The following is a 26,772-nucleotide window of genomic DNA, read 5'->3' on the forward strand; positions in this document are numbered from 1 at the left end:
AAAACTGTGCTATAACAGTAACTATTATTAGTTTTAATGCACATGTAGCAGCATCACCAAGAGTACACTCGCAATACGACAGGGCCTCTAACAGTGTTATAGTTCTGCTAAAAACGCCCAGGCGGTGGTAGTAAACACACATGCAACCAGACAAACCACACTGACTCATAGAGACTCATGCAGGGCGTGTCACTAGCCTGAGCCCGCCTCTTACCGCGTCTGATTGGCTGCTGCGCTTGACATCAGGGAACTCTTTCTTTTGTGATTGGCTAACGTCACCGTCACTCAGCCGTGACAGACGCCACAGTGCTAGCTGTTTCGAAAATGAAACTGGCGTCGAGGGAGCCAAGAGGAAACGACAACAAAACGGTTATAAGATTAAAAGAATTCCTTTTGGGTTTCCTGTTTTAAGGTGGCACAGCGGAGGCAGAGGAAACCGACGGTAAGGCCTCCGCCCGTGACTGAGAGGTGACATTATTTTGGGGAGGGAGGCAGGCCTTTGCTGTCAAACACGACAACAACAACACCTGAACCAGTCCTCTCTCCTGTCTTGGCACTAATTTGATGTGTCTCTGCTAATTAGCGGTTTCAAGCAGCCACTCGTTTCCATCATTTTTTTTTGTCCTGTGCTGTTTGTTAGAAATATGTGACGAAGCCCTGTGTTGCAGTCTGTTGTGCTCCTATGTTAGACTGAGGAGGACATGTCTCTATATCTTCCTTTAGCTCGGGATGTTGAGGAAACACCAGAGCTGGATTGGACGTACTGCACTGCAATGGAGGTAAGCATATTTCTGCAGCTCATACAAGCCACTCCATAGATACAGTGTATTTGGGTATTAAAAAGATAATTAGTTTCAGTACACCATCTTCTTTTTCAGCTATCTCACATATTTCTTCACACCTACAGTGTAAACTACACAGAATATTTCCAAACCATCAGTCACAAACACAAATTCACACTTCTTTAATGGCACATTTTCTATGTCGGTTCTTTTTAGTTGTGCGTGAAGATAATTCAGTAGTCCAGGGTTGCATTTTTGAACAGAGACGGGCCTCTAAGCTGGGAGTCTAGTTTTGAACAGATTTGTCATCACAAGTTCAGCAGCATGGTTCCTGCTCTGTCAAAAAATGAGTTACACTTATGATTATGTGGTGTTTTTCCCTCCATAATCAAAGCAGATGATGACGGTAAGGCCTCAATGGAGGCTATCGCCTGTACTACATGTTCTCCATAATACAGGGTGTTTAAGTTCCATAACGAGTTAATTATTAACTTAACATGTGATGTGTAAACTCTCAATCTATTGCCTTCCCTTTCATCTCTCCCTGTCATTCTCTGCTGCTCCAGTCTGTAGCAGTTGGTTCGGCTACTTGGTGAGACCGAAGTTGCTGTCACTATGGCGCACTTTGACACAGAGTACCAGCGCCTGGAGGCGTCCTACAGCGACTCTCCCCCTGGAGAGGAGAACCTGCTGATGCATGTGCCTGAAGGAGCCAAATGTACGACATACAAACACACACACACAAAGTATAAACAAATCAGGAGCTTCAGGCAGACAGCGACACACCCACCACTTTTGCACTGATACTGACACCTAACAATAACTCCATTACTAATTTGTAATAAATCTTTTGCAGCCCAGTGGCACCACATAGAAAACCTGGACCTGTTTTTTCAGAGAATATCCTTTTACACGGTTTAACATGTGTTACCAATGTTTTGTTTCCTGAGTGTCCCTTACAACTGAGTAGTGCACTGTTTTAACACGAATACGACTGCTTACCTTTCGTACAGTTGCAATATTCCTTAATGTTTTATTACGTCTATAATCTGCACCAGAAGAATGGATTCACCTGTATGCTGCTGGGAGAGATCTTTGAGCTGGTGTATGTATCTTATCCATCAGGAATAATGTTTTTGAGGGACTCTATGTAAGAAGTTTGTTCATATCACAGAGCTTGAAGCATCCTTTAAGTAAGTTTTCTTACTGTATGTTCCTTTCTCCCCTGTCTCCTCCTCCTCCTCCTCTTTCTGCATGCAGCCAGTTACTGTTTGTGGTTGGCTTCACAGTGTTCCTAGCTAACTGTGTGGACTATGACATACTGTTTGCCAACAAGTTTGTCAATCACACCGATTCATCTAAAGTCACCTTGCCTGATGCCTTCCTCCCAGTGGATGTCTGCAGCGCCCGGTGAGTGCGACACCCTATAAAGTTGATTTAGTTAATGAAAAGTAAGACAATTCAAGCCGGAATGTGTTGTGAGTTATGTGATTTACCTTGGTTTGCTGTGGTGTGTATATACGGACACATTAGCCGTACCAAAGCTATTGAGCATGTCTGAAGAGCTTCTTTGAGTGATAGAAGAAAATATTTTCCCCCAGAATCCGGGACAATGCGTTTGTGATCTTTGTGCTGATCATCTCTGGAGTGTTTTGGCTACATCGCTTGGTCAAATTCATCTACAACGTCTGCTGCTACTGGGAGATCAGATCCTTCTACATCAACGCACTCAAGATGAGCATGGTGAGACAGACAAAATTATGCCTGGAAATCTTTTTTGGAGGGGTACTGGTTATTGTTCCTTATTGTTGGCATCATATAGATCTAGTAGGATTCATTCTAATCGCATAGTATGAGTATGAGAGTTGACTTTCACTTTCTTTTTCCTTTCAGTCAGAACTCCCCTATGCAACATGGCAGGAGGTTCAGGCCAGGATAGTGGAGATCCAGAAGGAACACCAGATCTGCATCCATAAAAAAGAACTGACAGAGCTTGATATTTACCACCGCATCCTCCGCTTTAAGAACTACATGGTACACTGTTCGGTTGCTGAACGATTTATGTCTGGCACAGCCGTTAGAAAATATAGTAAAGTGGTGCGACCTCAAACCGAGGCTTTCTTCCTGTACTTCTCCAGGTTGCCATGGTGAATAAATCACTCCTTCCTGTGCGATTTCGACCTCCTATACTAGGGGAGTGTGTGTTCTACACCCGGGGCCTCAAATACAACTTTGAGCTCATCTTCTTTTGGGGGCCAGGTGTGTCCATGTTTGATGTGATTTATTATCTTTGTCTTGTATGTGTCTGCATTTCTATGGCATCATATTCAGGTGAAGTTAACTATTTCCATGCACACACTCACGTGTTTGCATAATTGTCAAGGTTTAGAGTTACAAACAAGCCTTCTTTTTTTTTTTTACCTCCCTTTTGTTTTTTAATTGGTTGCTCTACAGGCTCTCTGTTTGAGAATGAGTGGAGCCTGAAACCAGAGTACAAACGAGGAGGTAACAGGCTTGAGCTGGCAGACAGACTAGCTTCCCGTATTCTGTGGATTGGGATTGCGAACCTGCTGCTGTGTCCAGTCATTCTGGTGTGGCAGATTCTCTACGCCTTCTTCAGTTACACAGAGGTGAGTGGCTCACACATATATACAAACTTAACACAAGTCTTTTCTTTCAGTGCTCCAGACAATGGTTTGTCGCTTGTGTGTGTGTGTGTTGATCAGGTGATCAAGCGAGAGCCTGGTTCTCTGGGAGCGAGATGCTGGTCTCTCTATGGTCGATGTTACCTGCGTCACTTCAACGAGTTGGACCACGAGCTCATGTCACGCCTCAGCAAAGGCTACAAGGTCAGCTTATATCCTGCCAACAGTGGATGCTGTTAAGTTTCAGTTTGTCCTCTGAAACTTGAACTGAATTTTAAAAACTGATTATTTTGTCTTATTTGATGCAAAGGACATGTCTGTTCAGTACAATTATCACTTAACATTAATGGGTGTCTTATATGGGTCTTATATGGGTGTCTCTTATCTACTGTTTGCAGAGTTAATAATAAAGTCTGTTTCCTCCTTTTTCTCTTCTTCTTCTTTTGTTCCTGTTTCATTCAGGCTGCATCCAAGTATATGAACTGTTTCCTGTCACCGCTGCTGACGGTGGTAGCTAAAAATGTTGCGTTTTTTGCTGGTTCCCTTCTGGCTGTCCTCATCGCCCTGACTATCTATGATGAGGATGTTCTTGCAGTGGAACATGTTCTCTCATCGATCACACTGCTTGGAGTGTGTATCACAGTCTGCAGGTAGTGATTAGTGCCACCGAGTTGATCTGCTATTTTCATCTATTTATATTCACATGCATAATTGATTTAATGTTTGTGTTTAACCAAAGCATGATCATACTTCCTTTTTCCAGTTTTCTTTAACCAAATTGGTAGTCTCAGGCCAGAGGGTGTCATACAGTGTACAGATTGTAAAGCCCCCTGAGGCAAATTATGATGTGTGAATTTGGACCATACAGATAATTTGACTTGACCATAAACATACAGATTAATCATATAATAATAATAAGACTGGTAGTACAGTCTGCAGCAGCTAATCAGTGCAATTGTATAAACACTTAGTATTGTAAAAATCACCAGATCATTATTAATAGTTTTATAAATTAACTTCATCACTATGAAACTGATGATACAGATACGAATATAAAACATTAATATAAGACACAAATCTTCAACTACGTGGAATATTAGGGCTGTTAACCATGAGCCATTTCTTTATTGCCATTTTACAGCTACCCAGACTTGTAATCCCTCTAATGCTCCTCAGCAGCTTATTCTACTGTATAACTGATGAGTATAAGAGGGTTTCCTTCCTAAAGTAGCTCTCGACTATTTGAAATTGAAATAACTAAATATCCATCTCTGTCTACTACAATCTATAGATTGCAAACTGTAGAATTTAATCTGTGATTCATTTTTTAGAGAAACCCTCAGGACAAAATGTTTTTTAATATATTTAATGTTTTCAGTCTTGTAAACTCCAAATTTACAGTTATCAAGCACATATTCACAAAGTCATTTTTCACAATCTTGTCACGTGTCAGACTCAGTTCTTTTCCACCACCTCTCTCTCCAGATCATTTATTCCTGATAAGCACATGGTGTTTTGTCCTGAGCAGCTGTTGCGGGTTATTCTGGCTCATATCCATTACATGCCTGACCACTGGCAGGGCAATGCACATAGATATGAGACCCGTGACCAGTTCTCCCAGCTCTTCCAGTACAAAGCAGTGAGTATCAATACCGAACTGTAAATAAATCAAGACACTTGTCAAGCCTGTGTTATATAGGTCTTTTCCACAGTAGGCATTGTAACATGTAGCGTGAAAATCTTAGGTGTAATGAATTAACATTAATGATGGCTGTATTCCCTTTATATATGTCAATGCCAGGGTCCAGTGGCTTTCTGGGACAGTTACAAATGCATCCATCATTAATCTTATTACTTAAGTCTCTGCTGCTCCTACTGTGACAACTCAAAATGCCTCCTGTGAAAAAGATCTGTAATTGTTTTGTCAAATTCTCTCTGAACATCTATTTCTTTTGAACTGTCATGTTGCTGGAGAATATTATTTGAGTATACAGAATGAGGGTAAAGCTCTCTAATACAGAGCTTTACCCTCATTCTGTTATTTGCATTCATATCTCAGAGAGACTTGTAGTACCACAGATTTCTACTGTTGGTTATCAAGAAGATCCACTGAAGCAGTAGGGGTTTTAGTACCATGCTGAGAAACACCTTGGGGGTACATGGGATTCACTCTCTACTCCCAGGCTCTCCCAGTCTCTAAGTCACGAGTGTTACTCAAGGTTTAGTCAAAATTAGTTTTGAATAAACATGTTTCTACGTATGAATCAGAGGTTCAGAATACTTTTGATGTGCTTACTGATCCATGCTCTGCTACCCAAGACTACAGTGTTAGCCTTTCCCCCTCTGCTTTCTTCCAGGCGTTTATTCTAGAGGAGCTGCTAAGTCCAGTGGTGACTCCCATCATCCTGATCTTCTGTCTAAGGAGGAAGTCTCTAGAGATCATTGATTTCTTCAGGAACTTCACCGTGGAGGTGGTCGGGGTAGGAGACACTTGCTCCTTTGCCCAGATGGACATCAGGCAGCATGGACACCCTGCGGTGAGGGACTGCCACATGAAGAGCAGCCACACAGACTTACAAAAATAAAGACACACTTGAAAATATTTAGATAAAGTACTTAAGTACTATCTATAGACTTCGTGACATGCATTATATTCACTAATTCAAAAGTGAAATATGAGAGAGTATGTGTGTATATCTATGTGTTGACCCTCTCTCCTCCCTCTGTAGTGGATGTCAGAGGGGAAGACAGAGGCGTCCATCTACCAACAGGCAGAAGATGGAAAGACAGAGTTATCTCTGATGCACTTTGCCATTACCAACCCCCAGTGGCAGCCTCCTCAGGAGACCACACACTTTATCAGCCAGCTGAAAGAACGCGTTCACAGGGAGGCCACAGGGGCTCCTTCAGACACACATCCACTCTCACTGTCTGAATCTGAGGTACAGTGATAAACAGTCATGCTCAAGTATCAAAGTGGTCAGAAGTTAAATTTCATCACAACAGGTACAAAGGGAATAACTCTCTCACCGCTTGCCCTTTCTCTTATAGCCAAGGAGCCTTATTGCAAACCTTTTGGCAGGTCCATCTACACTGACCTCCATTCATTTCGGAAGGGACAGCTCTTTGACCAATCACGCAGCAGCTGGCATAAGCGACGGAGCATCTGCCTTACGCTCCCTTTCCCCAGTCAGCAGCAGTGTTCATCTGAGAGGCAGTTTGAGTGCAGCTCACAGGGCAGCTGGTCACACTTCAACCATGAGTAAAGCAATGGCAGGATCTGGGTAGGAAAATTCTCTTTCTAACTTATATCTCAAGTCAGTTTCTTTTTAGGCTACATCTCTATATCTCACATAGATTTTTATTGAGCTGCTGGCTGAAAATTAAAAAGTTCAAAGTACAAAATCTAGCATACCATGTTTCCAAGAGCTTTGTCATGGATAACATGGAGTTTAAACCTAATTTCTATTCAGTATTCTCCTCTGTTTTTCTCATCTTCTTATCTGCTCTTCATGTCCACATTTCTGTAGGACTGATGCCAGAACTGTGAGCTCAGGCAGCAGTGCATGGGAGGGTCAGCTCACCAGTTTGGTCCTGTCAGAGTATGCCTCCACTGAGATGAGCATCCATGCACTTTACATGCATGAGGTAACTGTGTGTGAGCGTGTGTGGGAAAAGAGTGGAGGACATCTGTAAGAGTCGCAAGCTGAATGAAGCGCAGCGTGTCCCCACATTTATCCTAAATTTATCCTGAATACTTCACAAGTCATCTCCATCTTAGGTCCTAACCGTTCATCTACCGACTTATTTTTTCCTTGTAGCTACACAAGCAGCAGTCCCGTGGTGAGCTGTCTCGTCACACGTGGCACAGGCAGGAGAGTGACGAGAGCAGTGACAGCGTCCCCGACGAAGTGAGGAGCGAGCCCAACCCTCATTCCAGAAATTTCCCTCGTTCACATACTTTCCCCACCACAGTTCCCAGTCCCAGTACCATTCCCACTTCAGCCACCAGTAGTACCACTCTGGGCCAGGAGGGGGCTTCATCACAGAGTGGCAGCCAGAGGCGCTACAGTGGACCTGCCGCTGGTACCTATCTTTTTGATTATCTCTCCATGTTTCACACCATATACGTTTGATTGCAATCTTTAATGAATGGCTCAGTTGGACTTTGACCAGGATGACAGCAATTATCCGCTATTCTTTTAAATATCATCAGTCTTTTCACGTTTATTTCAATAAGTACTTACTTTTCTCAACAGTTACTTTATTTTTATGATAGTAAGCAAGTTAATAGAATAAATACACCTTTAGAAAATTAGTACATTTAAGGCAGAGCTAAGGACAAGAAACATCCTACTGCAAGGTGATACAGTATCTATGAAACAGTCTCAGAAAGTCTCAGAAACAACAATCTCAAGCCTAATGAGCAGTTTCTCACTCTGAATGCGAACTAAAGTCCATGTGTGTTTATCTCACACAGGCTTAGTATAAGAACTGTAGGGCTATTGAGAATATAATTATTAAACAGTTTACAACATAGAGGAAGTTAATATAAATATCAGTGTTATTTGCTGACACTTTTTAACTACACTGTCTATTATTTCTATTTTCCAGATTCTTTTGGTGCAGGAGGGAAGGTGGTGAGGTCGGCCCGAGTGCCCATGGGAGGGTGGGCAGAAGAGGGTCAGGCAGCAACACGACACCACGAGCCACTACCAGAGGAGAGCTCAGAGGATGAAATGCCTCCTCACATACACAAGGTGAATGCTGTTTGTGTTTGTTTGGAATGGCAATGTTAATTTTCCCGCGTGCACTCCAAGTAAATGGATGCTTTTGTTTTCCTTTTCTCACTTCAGGTTACATAACCAAGCCACATGACAAAGAATCAGCGTCCTACCCTCTGTAGAATATCAGAACACATCCTCCTCATGGACCAAAGGTTGAGCAGATGAACAGTGATTAAGATGGATATGTCCAGGAGTGGTGTACCAGGATCCCCACAAACACTCAACTAGTTAAATCATCTGGACCAGTTACAACTGATGACACCATCAACCATTCAAAGATACCATATGACTCACTACAGGGTATATATCTGAATTCATGTATCAGAAGAGGACCTACAGGATCAAGCTATTTCCAAGAGCTAACGACACCATCAGATTACACTACGCTCTTTTGTAATGTCAAAAGGTCGAGTACATGTGTTACTGCAGTGGAAACAAAAATTGCAAACACCTCAGCTCTGCTGGAGGCAACTTGGGCACTTTGCGGCTGTAGAAAAGTGCAGAAACAATTTGCCCAAAATATGATCACAATAGTCTAAATTGTGCTGTCTGTACTTTTGCTGTCTTAAGCAAATCAGATGGCATGAGAAGTGAAATCGGAGGACAGTATGTCTCTAAAAGAACAGTTTTCACCAAAATGTCTTCAGAAAGATGCTGGTAACCCACTGGCTTTTGTGTCCTTCCCCCGTGCTCTGTATTTCAGGTTGCATTCTGCCTCTTTGCAAAAACATATTAAGGCCTTGCATAGTATCAAAGTCATCTGACACTTTTATTAACATACACACAATCCTGTAGTTTCTATCTGCATTTAATGCATTAGAAAGTTCATGTCAATTTTCTTAAAGGTTCTGAAACTTCCCAGGGTCTGCCTCATTTGCGCAGATAGACGCTCGTTTAAAAGATAATTGTATGGTGTGGCTCGGCCTTCTGCACGCACACATGCACTGTGTAAATTCATATTATCAGGTTATTTCACATCAGTCATCCAGAGGGTTGAATTCATCAGATGTACACAATTTTAAGGCCAACACATTTCAGACTTAAGTAAGGGTGCAGCAAACAAACAAGGCTGTTTTAAGCATGTAATAATGACTTCTGTGCCATTCAAAAAAGCCCTCAAGCACAAGTGCATGACCATCATCCACACATTCTTCTGAAGTCTTGTAATCCATCCCACAGTAAGAAAACTCCACCATGACCATCCTCCACATCTTGCTTAATCACAGCATGACTTCCCCTGTTCCCCTGACATTAAGCAGCAGTTCTTCAAAAGAATTATGCACTTTAATAGTTTGTTAATGCAGAGGGTGTCACTTGTTTGTATCCATATGTTTTCATATATATACATATATATATATATATTCATAATTTTATTTATCACAGAAAGGTGCCATGTTGATTGGCAGTGGTGAATCAAGGCTGCAAAGTCATGCACTGTCACACTGCTAACCTAAACTGAAAAGATTGTCTACGATGCAGTGATTCACCTCTGTTATAAGTGACAAGTGTTGGGGGGGGGTTCTTGTTTGTTTTATAGGTCCTGTAAATTTCCATTTTGTACAGTTGTAAATTCATCCATTAAAAACAAGCTAATGAGTTTGTGTGCAGACTAAATAACCAACTAACACAGCCAAATAACAGACATTGCATTTTAGAGGCCCTTTGGCTGTCACATTTCAGCTACGTGTATATGGTCATAGAAGTGATCTTTCAGCCTAAGTTAGAATACGGCTAGTTTACAACGTGAAGTAGCATTAGCAGCTAATAGAACGAGCGTTGTGGGGCTATTAGCCTAAGTTAGCATGCAGCTAGCGTAGCTACAACTTTAGCTATCTTAGCTAGTGTTAACTGCTAACAGAACTTTAGCTTTAACATTGGCCTGAGTAATAATGCGGTTAACTTACGCTGCTAGCGTTTGCTAGTAACAGAACGCTAATGTTATGAAGATGTGAGGAAACTCAGACGTTGTCACTAGTAAAAGTACATTTTATATTGTGTTATGTTATGAAGAGAACCGATTTCAGTAACTTTCAGGGCCCGGATAGCTCAGTCGGTAGAGCATCAGACTTTTAATCTGAGGGTCCAGGGTTCAAGTCCCTGTTCGGGCGATAGTCTTTTCCATCTTCATCCGAGACACGCGAGTTCAAATCCCAGTTCGGCCATCGATTTGCCTTAATTTCGTTTAATCTCTAACTCTTGTGAAGGAACTGTTACCTTACACGTTGTAACTTGTTAGTTAGCGTTATGTGTTAAATTTGACTTAACGTTAATTAATATTAGCAAAGGTTTATTATTATTAGTTTGACCAGCGTTAGAGTGAATTTAATAAATTAGCTAGCTTAACTAGTTCAATGTTTTTGGTCAAGTTATGATACTGCATGAGCATTAATCATAGGCTGTACAAAACATTGGCTCAGTTTAAACGCTCACAAAATACAGTTTAAGTATCGAGCAGCGTTAACTAAATGTTTGCTATCCAGATATTGCACAAAAATGTGGTATTTTGAGCACTAAACATAGCTACTGTTAGCATTAGGTATCGTTATCCTACCTTCACAAGTGTGTCAAATGTTCACCAAGCACTCCACGATTGGCCTGTCTGGTCACAGCTGAGGACCAGTGAGATGTACATATAAAGTAAATGTAGCACCTTGTCCGTCGTGTCGTGTGAATTTTGGAAAATTTCAAGGATAAGCAACTTTCCCATTGATCCAATGCCATTAGCGCATGTGCAATGTGTGCGCCTGTCTTTAAATATTGGGTCTTATTAGGTTTGACCAGTGCACTTTATTTTCTGTGTGCCATGCAGTTGAACTCAGGAGCCTCTCAAAGTTAAATCTGAGTCCTGTAAAGACAGGCACACACAGAAATAAAAGTTTGTTAGTAACAATTAATACAATAAATCCATATGTGTGTATATTAGCACACTAAGTACTTAAGCTGCAAGTGAACCTTACGTATTGAGTGGTGGAAGTGTAAAAGGTGCTGTTACATGGTGCATGGTGGGTAGATGTCCTCCTGCTGGGGCAGATGACACCCTAGGTAGCCATGTAGGGTAGTTGATGGGGGGCAGCTGTGGTGCTGCTGGGGTAGGACCATAGTGATGATGATGATGGACAGCACTTCCCCTCGGTTTGACATCTGTCCTGACAGACGTGAGGTCTTCCTGGTAACAGGCCTGGAAATACGGATTTTGGACATTGTTGAGAGACAGAAATGACAATTTTGAAAAGGGTTAGGGTTAAAACTCAGACCCTTTGATTGTATGTATCAGATTGTGTGTGTGTGTGTGTGTGTGTACCTGCCCCAGATACATAGATGGAGGTCCAGGTGGGGACAGAGCCACAGGCGGCATGGCTTTCAGCATCATATTGTGCATCATGATTTGGTGCATCTGGGCATTTTGCATCAGCATCAATTCCACCATGTCTAACACACACAAATACACATAGATATAGAAACATATGAACACAGGGACAGCCAAATGACACAGATCTCTGTTTGCTGTTGCACACCCTCTTTGATGCTGCCTGAGCGTGGCGCTGGGTGGGGCGGAGGTGGGGGAATCTGTGTGATCAGGGGCTGCTGAGGTGGCAGCTGTTGTATGATGGTGGCAGGCTGCAGGGGTAGCTGCAGAGTGAAAAGAAAGACAAGAAATTATTGCATCTTTGCGTATTCAATTTGCATTTATTCTTACATTATACTTGAACCCATTGCTAGACAGTCTGGATAACAGTGTCAGTATAAATTTCTAACATGTTAATGGAGAAGGACAAAGGCAAAAATGGAAGAGAAGGGGATCAGGGGAAGGAAAAGGAGATTAAATATACTCAACAGATCACGTAGAAACAGAGTAACAGATCTAGGGGATTGGGGTGTTTTTGAGATTAATGCAGAGAGTCTCACAGTCTGTTGGATGATGTGTGGAGGCTGTGGCGGGGCAGGAGGTGGAGGGGGCAGGGAGGGCAGAACAGGCGGCGGCTGGTAGAGCGGAAGTGGCGGAGGCGGCTGAGGGGCAGCGAAGAAGTGTGACTCGTATTGTCTTTGTGACCCTCCCCAGGTGTGAGGTCGGTTTAGGTCCTCTAACATGTGCTGCTCCTACCAAATACAGACAAAACACAAACAGTTATACACTTATTAAAATGAGAGGCGAAAGACTAAATGCTTAGGACATCGGGCTAACTGCTAGAAGTTATTGGGAAAGTCTTCTGGCTTCACCTTGATGTATGAATGTAGTAAGATATTATATCAAAATGTCAATGAATAAAATATATGTTCAAAGATAGATGTTTTGTACAAACCCTGAGTCTTTGCAGTAGGTCCTGCTTTCGCCTCAGTGCATGATGCAGTTGATCCAGCTGGCCATCATAACTCCCTGAACAGACAAACTCACACTCACAAACTACTCACACAACTATTTAGTTCTTCATGTCGTCCTCCCTTACTTCCAACATTTTTTCATGGGCTAATTTCTATAAAGTCTATAAAGTATGTTATATCAGCATTTTCTTCATTTGCCCTCTTGGGAAGTCATTCTTAGTACCAGCTAATTGTAAATGTTTCTCTCAAGGCTGGTTTAGAAATTCTTCATCACAAACATGATAAACATGTTCTCACTGAGACTTTTTTGTGTGTGTGTGTGTGTGTTATATGCCTCGTTTTACATGTTTTTGTGTGTATGTGGACCCCAGGAAGAGAGGCTGCTACCCGTGTTGCAGCTAATGGGGGTCTGAATAAAGAATGAAATAAAAGTCTGAATAAAGTCATACTTGCAGACTGGGCAGACTCTGCTCTGTCGTCCATATTGTGCTTTTCAGTTCCCAGTCTCTAGAAATGTAAATGAGGATTTTCTTTTTTACAATATTGTTGCAAAATGATTAAAAGCAGAAGAGATTACTAAATGACCAAAGCAAATTCAGTTCAAGCAATATCTTTTCTCCTGAATTTGTTGTCTGATCAACCACTGAACTGCCATGCTAAAATATTACAAGAAGGAGTGTAACTGAAACGTTCTTCTAAGTCCTGGAATGAAAATAATTGGTTGAAGTGGTAGACACAAGTGTACAAACACACATGCAATTATATGCTTTTAAAATGTAATTTACCTGAAATCGTGGCATTTGGAGTCACACAGACTTTGCGTGCAGCGGTGTGTTTGAGTGCAAAGCCACACATTGGTTGCCATGACACACCTGCTTACCACTGGTACTTAACCATGACTTGCAAAACTACTTTCCACGCTGAGAGAGAGAAGAGGGAGTGAGACTTTCCACATCAACTAAATGAGTTCAGATCACTTTTAAAAAAGTTTTTAGATAAATTATAGGCTCCAGTAACCAGTGGGGTTCAGTCATTCACTTCAGACATGCCAAGCTAGGACACATTCTGGACTAATTTCCTCTAGAAAGACACACATATCTAGATAAGGTTCATTTAACATAACTTACAAACAACACCAAATATTACACTTGTTTTTATGGTTTAATTAATGTCATCTGAATGGTGGTAACCCTTTGACCAAGTTTTGCACTTCACTGTAACCACGCCTCGTCATAAGTTAGGTTGTCCTTTGCTTTAAAAACTCCTGAGCCAGTGGAGGATCCCATACATTCATTTTCAAAACAAATAGGGCTGAGCGGGGCTGTGGTTTGTATTAACTCGGTCTGATTGGCTAAGAGAGCCGTCAATCCAAGATTGGCGACTTGATACGGCCATTTGATTGGTCGACTCTAGCCCAGTTTTGAATGATGTTCAAGTTAGGAGGCGGTTTATTAGCTGTGCGGGAATATATTCAAAGTATCTTAAACCCTATTGGCTGAAGATGTGGTAGGTGATGATTTGATTGGTCCGTTAGTTCACGGAAACTCGATAAGGGCGGAGTTGAAACGTCTTGGCGGCCATATTGAATATTATCTGTTGACAGTTGTGTCTTAAGGAAGCTCAAAGATTTTGTTTTAGCTAACTTTCGCTACAAGTGAAGGTCTGTTGGGCTTTTCAGACGAATTAGGACGTGTGTCCTAACCTTTTAATAGTTTTAATTTAGACCAAGACATGGATGAAGATGAACGGCAGAGGAAACTAGACGCTGGGAGAGCTAAGGTTTGTTGCTAACGCATGCTAATAGTGAAGGCTAGCAGTTAACGCTAGCCAGCTCTTTTGTCATAGCTTTGCATTTCTCCACTGCTAACTTCAGCCACCTCCAAAAGTACGTATTGTTTGCCGTTGCTTAGATGCAGTCTGCTCGTTATGTTACAGGCACTCGTAACTTTGCTAATTGAATGCATTAGCTGATTGTGCACCTGACGTTGGCTAAAGATAACAATAACACTTACGGAGTTTGGTCAGTCGGCTAATGATCTGTATCACTTCATATAACTTACATTTGAAGTCCAACAGAGACTGAAATATGCACTTATTTAGGGGGATTTCTTCCTATTCAGTATAATTTTCTTTTTTACTTATTACAGGGTGCTTCCTTTTAGCTGTGTCAAGACACGGTGCAGGTGCATCCGATTTTTTTTTTACATTTTGGCACATGGTTAGATTAACTTTCATGAAGTCATTGCCTTTTATCACATTTGGGTTAGTGTGCTTTTTGTGGCCCAATAAACTACCACATTTTAAAATCCTGTGGAAACTTTCATGAGCATAGAGAAACAAATTTACAGCTATGAAATGGAGCTGATATTTAGGATTTATAACTATATTACAGGCATTATGGCACAGCCGAACAGCCTTGACAATAATAGAATTACTTATTAGAAATTCCAGTGATAGTTAAATGCAGTCTGTGGACAATGTTTCTGTGGTGTTGCCAAAATAGCAAAAGCTAGCAGCTGTTTTTACTTAAATGGGAGGCCATATTAGTAATGGGTCAATAATCAACAATTGCTTGCCCTGAATTGACAACCAGACCACTTTGTCTAAAATCTAGATTTAAAAGTAGGTAATAGGTTTAGAGTGGCTAATTTAATCGCATTTCGTAGATGTTGTGGATCATCTCCAGCTCATGGTAGATGTTTACATCTGTGTGATACATAGCTAAATAACTCATCTGAACTACCGATATTGCTCATGACAGAAATCGTTCAACATGCCCCGAAGCCAATCGGTAAGTATAAAAACTGGTGACTCACAGAAAAATCTACCTCTGTCATGGGACTTGGGTTTGTGGACATAATTTCTTTGTGATTCTGGTCTTCTTGTTTTTCCAATATGTTTCCTTTGTGTGGGCTTTCTTCTGTTTGTGCACTATGATATGATTGCTGCCCACTGCTCTTTAAAGAATAATTCTCATTACAAATTATGAAGTCTGTAAAACTGAAAGGAAATCTGTTTTGCATTCGTAATTTCAATGTGTGATTGAGATATGCGAGCAACACGCATTATACTGTCATGCTGGTTGCGGACCATCAGGTGGTGCAGTGAGCCCAAGAGATTTGTTAAGGCTGAGTAGGTGTTGCTATGGTAATACAGTGCTGTCATTTGCCTTTTCTGTGTTTGGCACATCAAAAATCTGATTTATTCACCTCACTGAAGGCATGGCTCATTTATACAAATTGGACACAGACAAAATGCAAACATACACATCAAATCAGCATCTAACTGTTGACATTGAGAACACAATAGGCATTCAGCAGTTTAGTAACATCTGATGTAGCCACAATAAGATCCAGCCACTTGGTTAGTCAGACTCGGTCGTGTGGTAGCGGCCTTGGGCAAATCACTGCTCATCTGGGAAATGTGTCTTTCTGAGATTTGATATGTGTTGTGGCAGGCGGAGGAGGGGATCAGGGTGATGGAAGGACGCGAAGGGTGGGGTTTGAAGTGATAATGAGCAAGGAAACAGATGAACTATGTGAGGTGGGGAGAGATTAAAGCATAGTGGAGAATGACTGTTTTCAGCAAAGCTTTAACCTGGTTTTGGGAGTCAAAAGTGGAAGATGGTGTGGTGGTGGTTACAGTGCATGGTGCTAAATGTGAGTACAAAGAAAAGCTGCACAGATTTTTTGACCAGGCAAGTAACATGTGATCAGAATTAACACTGATGCACATGCACACAAAATGTTGTCATGCACATTTATATGACTCATTGCATAAAGCAACAAGTAGCTCTCCCAGGGCCGTGTATTCTCAAATTGAATTGATGCACACTCTGATGCTGCTCGCCACTCACTCCACCTCTCCATGTGAATGCATCTCCCAGTCTCCACCCTCTTTCCTTAGTCTAGACACATGCAATCCTCTATCCAGAGTTTGTGGATCCCTCTGTGCTGTGCGCTGGCTGTGGCAGGGAGTTTGAGGATGAAAAAGGAAGTCTGGCACAGTGTGCTGTTGCCTACAGAGTGCTACAAGATCTACATCTGTAGTAGAGCTACTGCCCTGATGAGGAAGAATTGGCAGACCTGACCACCAGCAAGAAAGGAGGTCGATGCTTGACTGTCAGTTATTGATGGAGAGCTTCATCAGGGTCTCTGTCACAATGTGAACTGCTGTAATCTGATTTAAGCTGCTTAAAGAAGAGAGACCTGCAGAGTGAGAGAGAGAGACAGAGAAAGAGAGCGGGAGCGATAAAAAGAGGAATGTTTTGCAAAGAGAGACTGCCTGATGTGGATTTGTACCAAGTCGGTCCCCCTGGAATTCATGTTAAATATCATGGCTTGATTGGGGATTATGTTTTTCATTGTGAATGAACTTCTCATGTTCAGACTCTTGTTTTTATTTTTTTGCCATTTAATGATTTTAGAGAAGACTTTGTGATGCTTCACAATGCTCCAGTCATCCAGTTTATTTTTCCTTTATGACAAAGTACCTGAGATGGATGTGTACCTTTTTTTTCTTTTAAACTTGTGCTGTTTCTGGTCTGATGAGAGGTTGTCTAATGTGTGTCACTAAAATCTGCACTTCTCATGGGTTTGATACAGCTCTTTGGAGATTTGAGAATATTTAGCATCACCTCATTTTGAACTTGAAAACCTTGTCAGGTTATGGTGTAGTCTATATTGGGTGTGAGTTTGGGATTTCTTCTTGCTTCATTGGGCACTGTCTTTTTTTTGCTGCACAACTCTGACTCATCAAAATCAGGGCTGCTAGTCTATTTTCTTTTCTACAGCGGGGACTACCAACAACTTGTATACATGTTTATACTTTGCGTAATGATTTTTGATGTTTTGATTTCTTTTTTTTTTTTTCCACTGAGGGGATAAAGCTGGACTCAAGTTCTGTCTCACCTTTGATCCCTGTGTTTCACCATGCTGATAGTGTGGTGGTGCTCAGTAGTCCTGACCTATGTGTCCATATACCTGTCACTGTCGTTCCTGCGCAGCTTGCTAGCTTCCGACAGAAGCGGGCGAAAGGCGACAGTGCGGGGGCGCCGAAAAAGACGCAGAAGAGGAAGGGCCAGACTGTCTCGCAGAATGACAGCGCAGCGCAAGACCGTCGCGTAGAATCAGCACTTTCTTCAGCCATTGACACAGAGCTGAAGAGCAAGACCAACCATGAGGTACACCACTGGTCACAGATAGGACTATTCAAAGGTCGCACTGCCTGACCTCCAGTATCTGTCTAATTTTGTTTGCTCACTGTATGCTTTAACAAGTGGTCTGTGCCCCCCCTGCTTGGTAAACATACATTAGAGAAATGGGTCACTAACCATCATGTTGCCTGTAGGGCATGTTGTCATAGCAACCTGGCCAGGATTAACCGTGGCACTGTTTACTGCCTTTTAAAGGGAAAGTTTAACCACAAAACTAGATGTAGACAAATGGATTTCACTGATATTTTCTTTGCATTGTTATGGTAACACAATTTAATTCTGAAGGAACCCCAGAAGCCAGAGAAATCAGAGGTTCAGCAGGACAGACTACCACCGGCTCAGCCACCCACCCTGGAACAAAGCCCATCCCCTGTGGATGATTTTAAAGAAGAGGATCTAGTAGCACTCACTGGCAAAGAGCAGCTCAAGGTATACACAGTCAGTGATTAAGCATGTTCACAGGATGTCAAATTATTTCTTTTTTATGGCATGATATCATTTTTCATAGTGCAGGTTGAAGCATCTAACTAAGACACTGTTTTTTACATGGCACGATTCAATAAGTTTGTCTTCTAAGTAGTTCCTTCCTGGTTGTTTATGTTAAAGACTCAACTGGGCTTAGGGATGACTTGATATGACTAGCAAAAGGGAAGATTGGTTTAATGTCATAAAGCATAATAATCCTAGGCTCTAAATTTAGAGCAGGAACTGGGTTCTGTAACTGTTCTGTAAATCAGTGTTTGTCTGTTTACATGCCATGTTGCAGTGTGTATAGATCTGTTTGGTTATATGGATTTATTTGTCTTCATGCTTTGTTTACCCATTAGATGGTCGGTCTTGCCATGGTATTGCTGTGTGTATGATAAAGAGGGTGCTTGAATTTGTGTGTCTATGTTCTGTGTCATCACCAACCCATGCGGAATGTAAAGGTCTGCCTCTCTGCATGGCTGCTTGGCTGCACTGAAAAGCATAGTTAATCTATATTATCTATGTCTGTGTGTAGAGGAATGTGTTTAAACTGGGAGTCTCAAGTGAAAATGTTGTCTAATGTCTAAAATTATGTTACATGAATGCAAGGGCTCATATTGGCCTGGCTGTTGTCTTCTTTTTGACACAGTGATACTGTAGACAAATAGTATTCTCTATAATCTTTGGGCTGCTTTGGTGGAAATATGCACCATAGGAAACTACGTGTATTTATAATTGTGTGTATGCCTGTGCTTATGAAATTGACCCATACTTTTATTACACTTGCAGCAATTGCAGCAGGCAGTGGAGAAGCGTAATGAGATAATTGCTAAACTCAGCGCCAACCTGCAGGAGGCCCTGGCCAGCAGAGACCAGGTACAGCTGGAGGCACAGTCACTTGCTGGACAGATTCAGGCACTGCAGAGACAGCTCCAGCAGGTAAGTCCCACTCAAAGCTAAAACAGGCTGGCAGCACTTTAGCATTATTGGTGCCTAAAAATATGCACTTCAATCTTAATATGCACAGCAACTGAACTTGCGTATTCTCTGAAATGTCTTTCACACAGACTGGTGTAGAATTTCTGCGCATCAAAAGCCAGTCAGGGGCTGAAGTTCTCAACCCTCATCATCAGCATGGCCTTTGTTCCCAAAATGCAGACATCAGTCATAAGGAGGCAACATCAAGGGAATCAGTTAGTGCAGGTCCTGACTCTCAGTCACACGTTGAAAGCTTCAGCATTGACAGTGAGACAGACACTGTTCTGTACAAACTGAGGGCTGAGCTGGAGGAAGAAAGGAAGAACTGCCAACGTATATGTGCCGAACAAGCAGCAGAGACCGAGAAACACCTGCATGTGCTTTCTTTTCTGGAAAAAGAGAAGAAAAACTGGGAAGAGGAGCGAAAAGAAAGAGAGGCACAACTACAAGACCTCCAGACCCAGTTAAGCCAAGTCCAAACTCAGTGCCTTGAGATGCAGCAGTACAAAGTGGAGAAGGAGAAGCTCAACAGAGAAGTGCTGGAGCTCAGGAAAAAGTTTCAGGAAGAAGGAGATCTAGAGAGGCGATTTAGTGAGGAGGTGGCCAGCTCTGCCCTTCTTCTCCAGAGTCTTGAGGAGGAAAGACGGAGACAGGAAGAGGAGATACAGAGGCTCAAAGAGGAGCACAGAGAGGAGGTGGAAAGAGTCAGGCAGCTATTGGAGGAGAGGGAGAAAGAACTGAAGTTTAGAGAGGAGGAGGTCATTGGGCTCAAAGCTTCTAAGAATCGGCAGAACCAAGCAAAAGCTGGTTTTAGTTGCGATGAGAGGATTGGTACAGATGAGGCCAATCTGGATAGCACACCTCATCAGGACAGCATGAATGTATCGATACCTGGGGACATTCTGATGGAGCGCTACTTGTCTTCAGCTCCTCATGCACACTCACAGTCTTCAGTTGCCAATGAAAGCTTCGAACACTGCAATCAGCTGGACCTCTCTGCAGACTACAGGTTGCTAATTGTTATCTCTGTGTGCATTTTTGTTTTTAAACGCTAGTTGTATCTCCTAATTTATCTATGTGCCTCTCTCCACAGTTTTGAGCTGAACAGTGACGTTGTGGGAGATGAGCCTCTGTTGTCAATTTCAAACCGTTACCTTGAGGAAAATGACAACCTCCACAACACCTCTAGCCCACAGCCATCCCCTGGCATCCCTGTGGCTGAGAATTGCAACCCTCAGTCTCTGTCTCAGTTGCTTCACAACTCCTCTTTCAGTGAGCTGGAGATGAGCAAACTGTCTGAGCAGCAGTGTGATGAGACAGACCTGGAAAAAGAGTTGCTGAATCAGCAGTGTGGGGAGCTCCGGGAGGAGCTGGATCTAAAGGACAGGGACTTGAATGTGCTTAGGGAGGAAGTCGTCAAGAGCGCTGAAGACTTGGAGGAGGCCAGGAGCAGGTAATTATGTTAATTAGCTCATGTGGTTAATTGGGTTTATAAGTTATTTTTCTTTATCATACTTTCTCAGCTTATTCTTTTTTAGTTGTATTGTTTATTTGTGCTCAGTTCACTTATAGTACTATCTTCCAATGTCCAGGTGGGCCCAAGTAACAGAAGATCTCAGGCAGGCTCTCTGGGAACTTGAAGAGGAGAAAGAGAAGAGGAGAGGTGTTGAGGAGGAAATGAACTTGAAAGCCCATGAACAAGACAACCTGAAGAACAAACTCAGTGCCTTATTGGAAGAAAGAGAAAAGGAAAATGCAGTCATGTTAATGGGAAAGGCAGCTGTTGACAGTTCTCTGCAGGTCCCTGCCACCTCTCCGTCAGAGGAGGGACATAAACTGGTAGGGGAGCTAAAAAATGAGCAGGGGAAGGAGGCTGCACTCCTGTCTCATCAAAAACAGCAGGATCCACTGGTATTGTCTCTGCAGGAGATAAAGCAGGCCTCAAATTCTGCCAAACAGAGCCCGGAGCTCAAAGATGCCAACCAGATGCAAACCCTACAGGTACACCAGCATAATGAATTGGTTTGTGTTAATAGCTTGATAAGAATGTGAACAGTTTTTTTTTTTTTTTTTTACCCAACTCAATTAGATGGAAATATTACTATACAGCAGCACTAATATATCTGTATTTAAAGGCTTCAAAGGGAGCAAGCTATGAGCTGATATAATGTGCAAAGAGCTTAAAGAATTTCCCTTTCTGTCTCTCTAAAGGCTCACTGTGAACTTCTCATGTCGGAGCTAGAAGAGACAAAAACGACGCACAGGACCGCAGTAGCCCTACTAGATCAAAGGACCATGGAGCTTGACGAAACATTAAAGAAGCTTGAAACCACTCGTGCACAGTTTCTAAATGGTCAGACAGAGGTGGAAAGATTGCTGGGAGAGCTGCAGAAGAGCCAGGGCAGTCGTGACAGTGCTGAAAAACAGAAGAATGAGCTGGATTCTCAGATCACCTGTTTGAGACAAAACCTTGAAAACCTAGAGGAGTCCCAAGCCCAGGCAGCGCAGGAGAGGGAGGAGCACAGGAGGAAAGAAGAGGAGATGGATGAACAAATTAAACAAATGGAACAAGTCTTAGAAGAAGAACTGGAGCAGTTTGAGAACCTGTTGAAAGCCAAGGACGTTGAGGTGAGATATGTCATGTAATAGTAGTAAAAGAGAGCAAAATAAATCCACTGTTAAGAAATTAATATGATGTACAAAAACATTTTTACAGTTGGCTGAAGGGAGAGAGAAATGGGAGGAAGAGAAACAGGAGAAGGAGAAAGAGCTCCTCGATGTGAGGCATCACCTGGAGAAGCAGAGGAGGGAGAGGGAGGAGGAGGTGAAGGCTCTGCTGGAGAAGCAGGTCATGGCTGTTGAAGAGGCTACAGAAAGACTCAAGACATCTCACCAACATGAGTTAAACAACCTGATGGAGAAACATCAACAAGAGGTGGGATTTATAAAGTACACAAACTTGAAAGGCCAGTAACTTTACAGATTCATGATGGCATTCATTTTTAAATGTTAGGGTTTAATGTAAATGTTTTTGTCTGTGCCACCCTACTGTTGTTTGTTTTATGTATTATGTACCATACAGACAGTATAATATATGTAGTATAACATGTATAGGCATTATGTTTTGTTATGTTTTTTTAACCTGGAGGATTTTTTTGTATTGCATGTTACTGATTCACATTCAATATTTGTCATATTATTAAAAGAAAAAATGTGGCATTTAACATTGTTTGAATGCCCTCTTGTCTTTTGATTTCATTGGTATGTTTATCTGTATGAATGTCTAGATTTCTGAGTTGAACACTCACTTGGAGTCAAAACTGCTGAAGCAGCAGGTCATTATGGAAGAAGAACAGAAGAGGCAGATCAGCCTCATTAAACAGGTATCAGAATTAATAAGTTTGAAAACTCCAGGCATTTCACTCTCAGTAAGACACACTACAGTGGAATATTCTGTCTCTAAGTTATTTAACTAATTATTTTGCATTGATATTATTCTTCAGCTGTTTACCACTCTGTCTTCCCCCAGGTGACTGAACGTGAACACGAGAGGATGGTGTCTGAGCTGACTGCCAAACACATTGAGAAGCTGAATCAATTGAAGACGGAGCTGACCCTGGAGCTGAGGGAGAGCATGGAGGCTGCCCACCAGGCTGAACTGCAGCAGGCACAGGTATACTATACATATATACACACAGGCATTAACATTTTTCAGCAGGTTACAAAATATCACTTATTATAGTGTTTCCCTCATTTACATAACCATTTTGTAAGTTTCAATGACTTGTACTCCTTTAGTAGTACTCAGTACTGGTATTTTGTAGTTTTGGAGATTTAGGAATTTAATTCGATTCTACTTTGCACTAATTTGGTAAGGAGAATGTGTGGTAAATGTACATATTAACACACAACCCACTTTCCTTCCCATAAGACTCAAGAAAAGCTCTCACACAAACTGTACCTTTTGCTTTCATTTCCTTTAGGTCCAAAAGGCTGTTGAGCTTGAAGCCTTGCGTCTGAGCCTGAGCAACGTCCATATGTCCCAGCTGGAGCACTCTCAGGTTAACATGCAGCAGGAGCAGGAGTCTGCTGTCACCAAGGTCCAGGCCTCCCTGAAGGAGACATTTGCCCAGGAAATCGCACTCCTGCACGCCCAACATCAGTTAGAGCTGGACCAGATCAGACAGCAGAACCAGGAGCAGCAGGAGAAACTGCGTATGCTGCACCAACAAGACATGAGTAAGTGCTTTGTAGTAGTTCTGTCAGTGTTCTTTTTCATGTTTGCCCTTAGGTCCACTCAACATGTTTGCCATTATGGATGTGGCTGAGTCATCCTAATTCTTTAGAGGCTGGTTCAGAGCAAAGTAAAGCACAATGACAGATGTAACCTTCAAATTCTTTGACATGGGTGAGTCAATGTCTTTTTTTTGTATGCATGTTCAGATGAGTTGAAACTGCAGTGGGAGACTTCTGTTGCTCAAGAGAAAGCAGCCATGGAGGAAGAACAGGCCAAAGAGATACAGGTCAGGCTTTATAAATATTGCTATGCAAATGTTGAAAGGCTAATTGAAGCTATTTAAACATTAGTACTGCCATTCAGTGCATATTTTGGAAATTGGGCCACATTTAATTAATTTGACTATATATTTCAATTTGTCTTGGTCCTATCTTTTTTCCTCAGGCTCTAAGGTCACAGTGGGAAAAGGACACTGAAAGCATCCAGTCAAACCTTCAAACATCTCTCTCAGAGACCCAGAGCAGTCTTACTGCTACCCAAACAGAACTCGCCAGTACCCAGGCCTCCCTTACCCAGACCAGCAAAGCTGTAACTGAAGCACAGACAGCTCTGTCGCAGACTCAGGTAGAGCTGCAGGAGTCGAGGGCCAGGCTGGAAGAACTCCAGACCTCCAGTGAGGAGCAGAACCAGAAACTAGAGGAGGACATGAAACAAGCCTGGGCTGACAGAGATGTTGCTGCTAGTGAGTTGCATCTTTCTTCGATCCAAACAGTGCACACTTCCACTAAGGCTGCGCAATCCTCTAAATTCATCATTTTGAAAATGAATTCTACAGTTTAATACAATAATATGATAGTAGCTGTGATTTTGAGGACTATCTTATTTCTGTCTGCCAATATTAGAGCTCTGCATGAATCAGTCTAATATCAGACTCATGATCACTGAGTTACATTATGAATTATTATTACTATGTATTTTGTGTTCTGTATTATTAAGAATTATGTTATTGCTTTGCACACTCTGTAAATGCTGCTTAGGTGCTCTGGAGGAGTTAGTTTCTACTCATAAGGCAGTGCTGCAGGAGAAACAGCAACAAGCACTCCACCTACAGGAGAAGGAACAGCATCTACAGCAAAAGGTGAGTTCACTCAAACACATTAATATGTAGCCAAGTTCCCATTTTTTAAATCAGTACACTAGTTCTTGCATTAATCAATGGAACTTAAAATAGTTTTAGAATTTTTTTTTAAAGACATTTAAGACACTCATTTAGCTAGCACCTGAGAATAAAATAAAATGAAATTTGCAAAACTTTAAATCCACATTAAGTGTGTATGTGTTTGTCTCTCTCTGTGAACCAGGTTTTGCATCTACAGGAGGAGAAGGCCATGCTAAAAAAGAGCTCTGAAGAAGAAGTAGGTCAGTTATGGGCCCAGCTGGAGAGCATGAGGACTAGTCGCCAAGAGCTGGGAGGTCAGATTGATACACCTGCCTGACGTCTGCCTGACAATGCTGTATTTTCATGTGTGGGATTTAATTAAACACATAGCTTTCTGTTTCTTTCTTGTCTATGTTATTTTCTCACAGAGCTGAAGGAGCAGCTGCTAGCTCGCTCATCTCGTGTTGATGACATTGAGCGCCTAAAGGCAGAATTTAATGATCAAAAGCAGGAAATCCAAGAGCAGAATGAGGCTGAACTGGAAAGCCTGAGGAGGTATGAGAGCACAAACACTGTGGTTTCCACAGCATTCTTTGTATGGGCTACAACACTGTCAGTTATCTGTCAATTTTCCTGTTCTTACACTTTCACTAACCCCTGAGAAAATTACACACGTTTTATCTTCATCCTCCTTTAGATACTTTGAACAGCGATTGCGGGTGTCAGAAGAGGGCTACAGAGAGGAAATTGCTCTGCTCCAGCTAAGGCTGGTGGAACGTGCCTTGGAGGAATCTGTGCTTAAAACCACAGATTGCAGGTATATCAGCAGGCCAGTTAAGGAACAAATACATGTACTACAAACTTGGATAAGATTATTTTAATATCAAAGCCTTTGGTTTCTATTTCAGTTTCACATCTCAAGGCCAAGCTGAAGAGGAAAAAGATCATGCGCCCTCTGATACTGGAGTAAAACGGGATAAACACAAGGTGTGCACATACTATATAAAGAATTTAATTGGATGAGACATTTTGAAGACCTGCACTTGCCACTGTCTAAGTTGTTTAATAACACGCTGAGGTTTCATAAAACACACACAATTGGTCTGCATTAATTTTGGAATCTTGATCACAACATGCTATGTCCCATATAGGAAATGCTTGACAATTTGCGCCTTCAGCTGGAGGAGAAACACGCAGTGGAGCTTGATAATCTACGATCTTCTATGGCTCTTTCCTTTAAGGAAGAGCTGCGACAGGTCAGACACAAACTCAGTCTTTCAATCTTGAATGTATCTATTTCCACAAAAACACAATAAGAAGCTAGTATGAAATATGTTCCTTAGAATCATGTTGTGCTTGTTGTGTCGACCTCGTCAATCAGAAGTGTTTATAGATGTTCTGAATGGCAACACCTGAATGCAGAGCGAACAGTTGCGTGCCATTAAGAAGCCTCCAAACAGCTGATTTTGAATGTCAGATTGTCAGTTTCAGAAAGTTACCGAAATGGTCAGATACAGTGCGCCCTAATCAAATGTCAGAAAGCTGTATATGGAGGGGGTTGCTGAAGCTATTTGACCATTCGCAACAGGCAGTTCTGATGGAGTATACTGGCCCCTTCACGCTCCCATTTATTTGTTTATATATCATTACTCGTACATTAGGTGCGCTCAGACCTCACTGACCATTACTATGAAGAGCTGCAGGAGATTAAGACTCGTCACGCCCTGGAGCTGGAGCAACTCAGAGCCAAACTTTCTGACCGCCACTTACAAGGTATTTCTCACACACACACACACACACACACATTATGAAATGCAAATTTATGCCATTTTGATATTGAGAAGTTGCTAAAGTTAAACAACAACTCCTAAAATGTCTTTGTCACAGAGCTTACCAGAGTTCATTTGGAGGCAGCAAGGCAGATTGAGGTGAGAAAAGATATGCGCACACACGAGACAAATTACACATCGAGTTAAGGCACAGTATAATGCAAGATTATGGTGATTATGATTAGGTGGAGGTGGAACAGAGGATGTGGTGTCACACTGAGGAGCTGCAGACAAGTATGACCATCATCCACACCCTGAAGGATGGACTGGCTACCTTGAATCAACGTGATGCAGAGATGCAAAGCAACACACAAAAGGTACACATTAATTTACAAACCTGTAAACTAGAAAT

General features: G+C 42.0%; 3 protein-coding genes and 1 non-coding gene across 4 annotated transcripts in view; 3 read left to right on the forward strand and 1 right to left on the reverse strand.

The window, feature by feature from the left end:
- The first annotated feature begins 314 nt into the window (after positions 1-314).
- atg9a (ATG9 autophagy related 9 homolog A (S. cerevisiae)) lies at positions 315-9,811 on the forward strand. The gene is made up of 20 exons (XM_070842362.1): positions 315-442; positions 724-779; positions 1,349-1,500; positions 1,639-1,682; positions 1,823-1,887; positions 2,043-2,192; positions 2,384-2,525; positions 2,676-2,816; positions 2,921-3,041; positions 3,237-3,412; positions 3,509-3,631; positions 3,890-4,077; positions 4,913-5,066; positions 5,785-5,964; positions 6,157-6,369; positions 6,479-6,711; positions 6,958-7,075; positions 7,249-7,513; positions 8,042-8,187; positions 8,284-9,811. The coding sequence occupies exons 3-20, from the start codon at positions 1,398-1,400 to the stop codon at positions 8,290-8,292; spliced, it is 2,571 nt and encodes an 856-aa protein (XP_070698463.1). The 5' UTR covers positions 315-442; positions 724-779; positions 1,349-1,397; the 3' UTR covers positions 8,293-9,811.
- A 438-nt stretch (positions 9,812-10,249) lies between these two features.
- On the forward strand, positions 10,250-10,322 carry trnak-uuu (transfer RNA lysine (anticodon UUU)). The gene has a single exon. It is a non-coding gene; the product is annotated as a tRNA-Lys (tRNA).
- Positions 10,323-11,167: 845 nt separating this feature from the next.
- On the reverse strand, positions 11,168-13,334 carry c13h21orf58 (chromosome 13 C21orf58 homolog). The gene is made up of 7 exons (XM_070842426.1): positions 13,320-13,334; positions 12,984-13,041; positions 12,516-12,589; positions 12,121-12,312; positions 11,730-11,844; positions 11,516-11,643; positions 11,168-11,380 (listed from the first exon to the last, which is right to left on the reverse strand). The coding sequence occupies exons 1-7, from the start codon at positions 13,332-13,334 to the stop codon at positions 11,168-11,170; spliced, it is 795 nt and encodes a 264-aa protein (XP_070698527.1).
- A 911-nt stretch (positions 13,335-14,245) lies between these two features.
- Positions 14,246-26,772, forward strand: part of pcnt (pericentrin) — a 34,565-nt gene continuing 22,038 nt past the window's right edge. The window contains exons 1-23 of the mRNA XM_070843018.1: positions 14,246-14,313; positions 17,540-17,716; positions 18,035-18,178; positions 19,007-19,156; positions 19,285-20,204; positions 20,289-20,648; positions 20,788-21,196; positions 21,407-21,823; positions 21,912-22,130; positions 22,483-22,578; positions 22,725-22,868; positions 23,179-23,434; positions 23,639-23,718; positions 23,877-24,174; positions 24,470-24,570; positions 24,794-24,905; positions 25,020-25,146; positions 25,289-25,408; positions 25,500-25,578; positions 25,743-25,847; positions 26,253-26,364; positions 26,479-26,519; positions 26,606-26,737. Of these exons, the coding sequence (XP_070699119.1) occupies positions 14,266-14,313; positions 17,540-17,716; positions 18,035-18,178; positions 19,007-19,156; positions 19,285-20,204; positions 20,289-20,648; positions 20,788-21,196; positions 21,407-21,823; positions 21,912-22,130; positions 22,483-22,578; positions 22,725-22,868; positions 23,179-23,434; positions 23,639-23,718; positions 23,877-24,174; positions 24,470-24,570; positions 24,794-24,905; positions 25,020-25,146; positions 25,289-25,408; positions 25,500-25,578; positions 25,743-25,847; positions 26,253-26,364; positions 26,479-26,519; positions 26,606-26,737 (4,647 nt within the window). The 5' untranslated portion in view covers positions 14,246-14,265. The remainder of the gene's footprint in view (positions 14,314-17,539; positions 17,717-18,034; positions 18,179-19,006; positions 19,157-19,284; positions 20,205-20,288; positions 20,649-20,787; positions 21,197-21,406; positions 21,824-21,911; positions 22,131-22,482; positions 22,579-22,724; positions 22,869-23,178; positions 23,435-23,638; positions 23,719-23,876; positions 24,175-24,469; positions 24,571-24,793; positions 24,906-25,019; positions 25,147-25,288; positions 25,409-25,499; positions 25,579-25,742; positions 25,848-26,252; positions 26,365-26,478; positions 26,520-26,605; positions 26,738-26,772) is intronic.

Source organism: Pempheris klunzingeri, chromosome 13, assembly GCF_042242105.1.
Source record: "Pempheris klunzingeri isolate RE-2024b chromosome 13, fPemKlu1.hap1, whole genome shotgun sequence".
NCBI lineage: Eukaryota > Metazoa > Chordata > Actinopteri > Acropomatiformes > Pempheridae > Pempheris > Pempheris klunzingeri.

Excerpts from the sequence above, each read along its gene's own strand:
- atg9a (XM_070842362.1), top strand. The coding sequence starts at position 1,398 with ATGGCGCACTTTGACACAGAGTACCAGCGCCTGGAGGCGTCCTACAGC. Across the intron at positions 6,370-6,478 it reads TCTCACTGTCTGAATCTGAG|CCAAGGAGCCTTATTGCAAA; the intron begins GTACAGTGATAA and ends TTTCTCTTATAG. Across the intron at positions 7,076-7,248 it reads ATGCACTTTACATGCATGAG|CTACACAAGCAGCAGTCCCG; the intron begins GTAACTGTGTGT and ends TTTTCCTTGTAG.
- c13h21orf58 (XM_070842426.1), bottom strand. Across the intron at positions 12,590-12,983 it reads AGAGTCTGCCCAGTCTGCAA|GGAGTTATGATGGCCAGCTG; the intron begins GTATGACTTTAT and ends TTGTCTGTTCAG. Across the intron at positions 11,845-12,120 it reads CACACATCATCCAACAGACT|CTACCCCTGCAGCCTGCCAC; the intron begins GTGAGACTCTCT and ends TTCACTCTGCAG.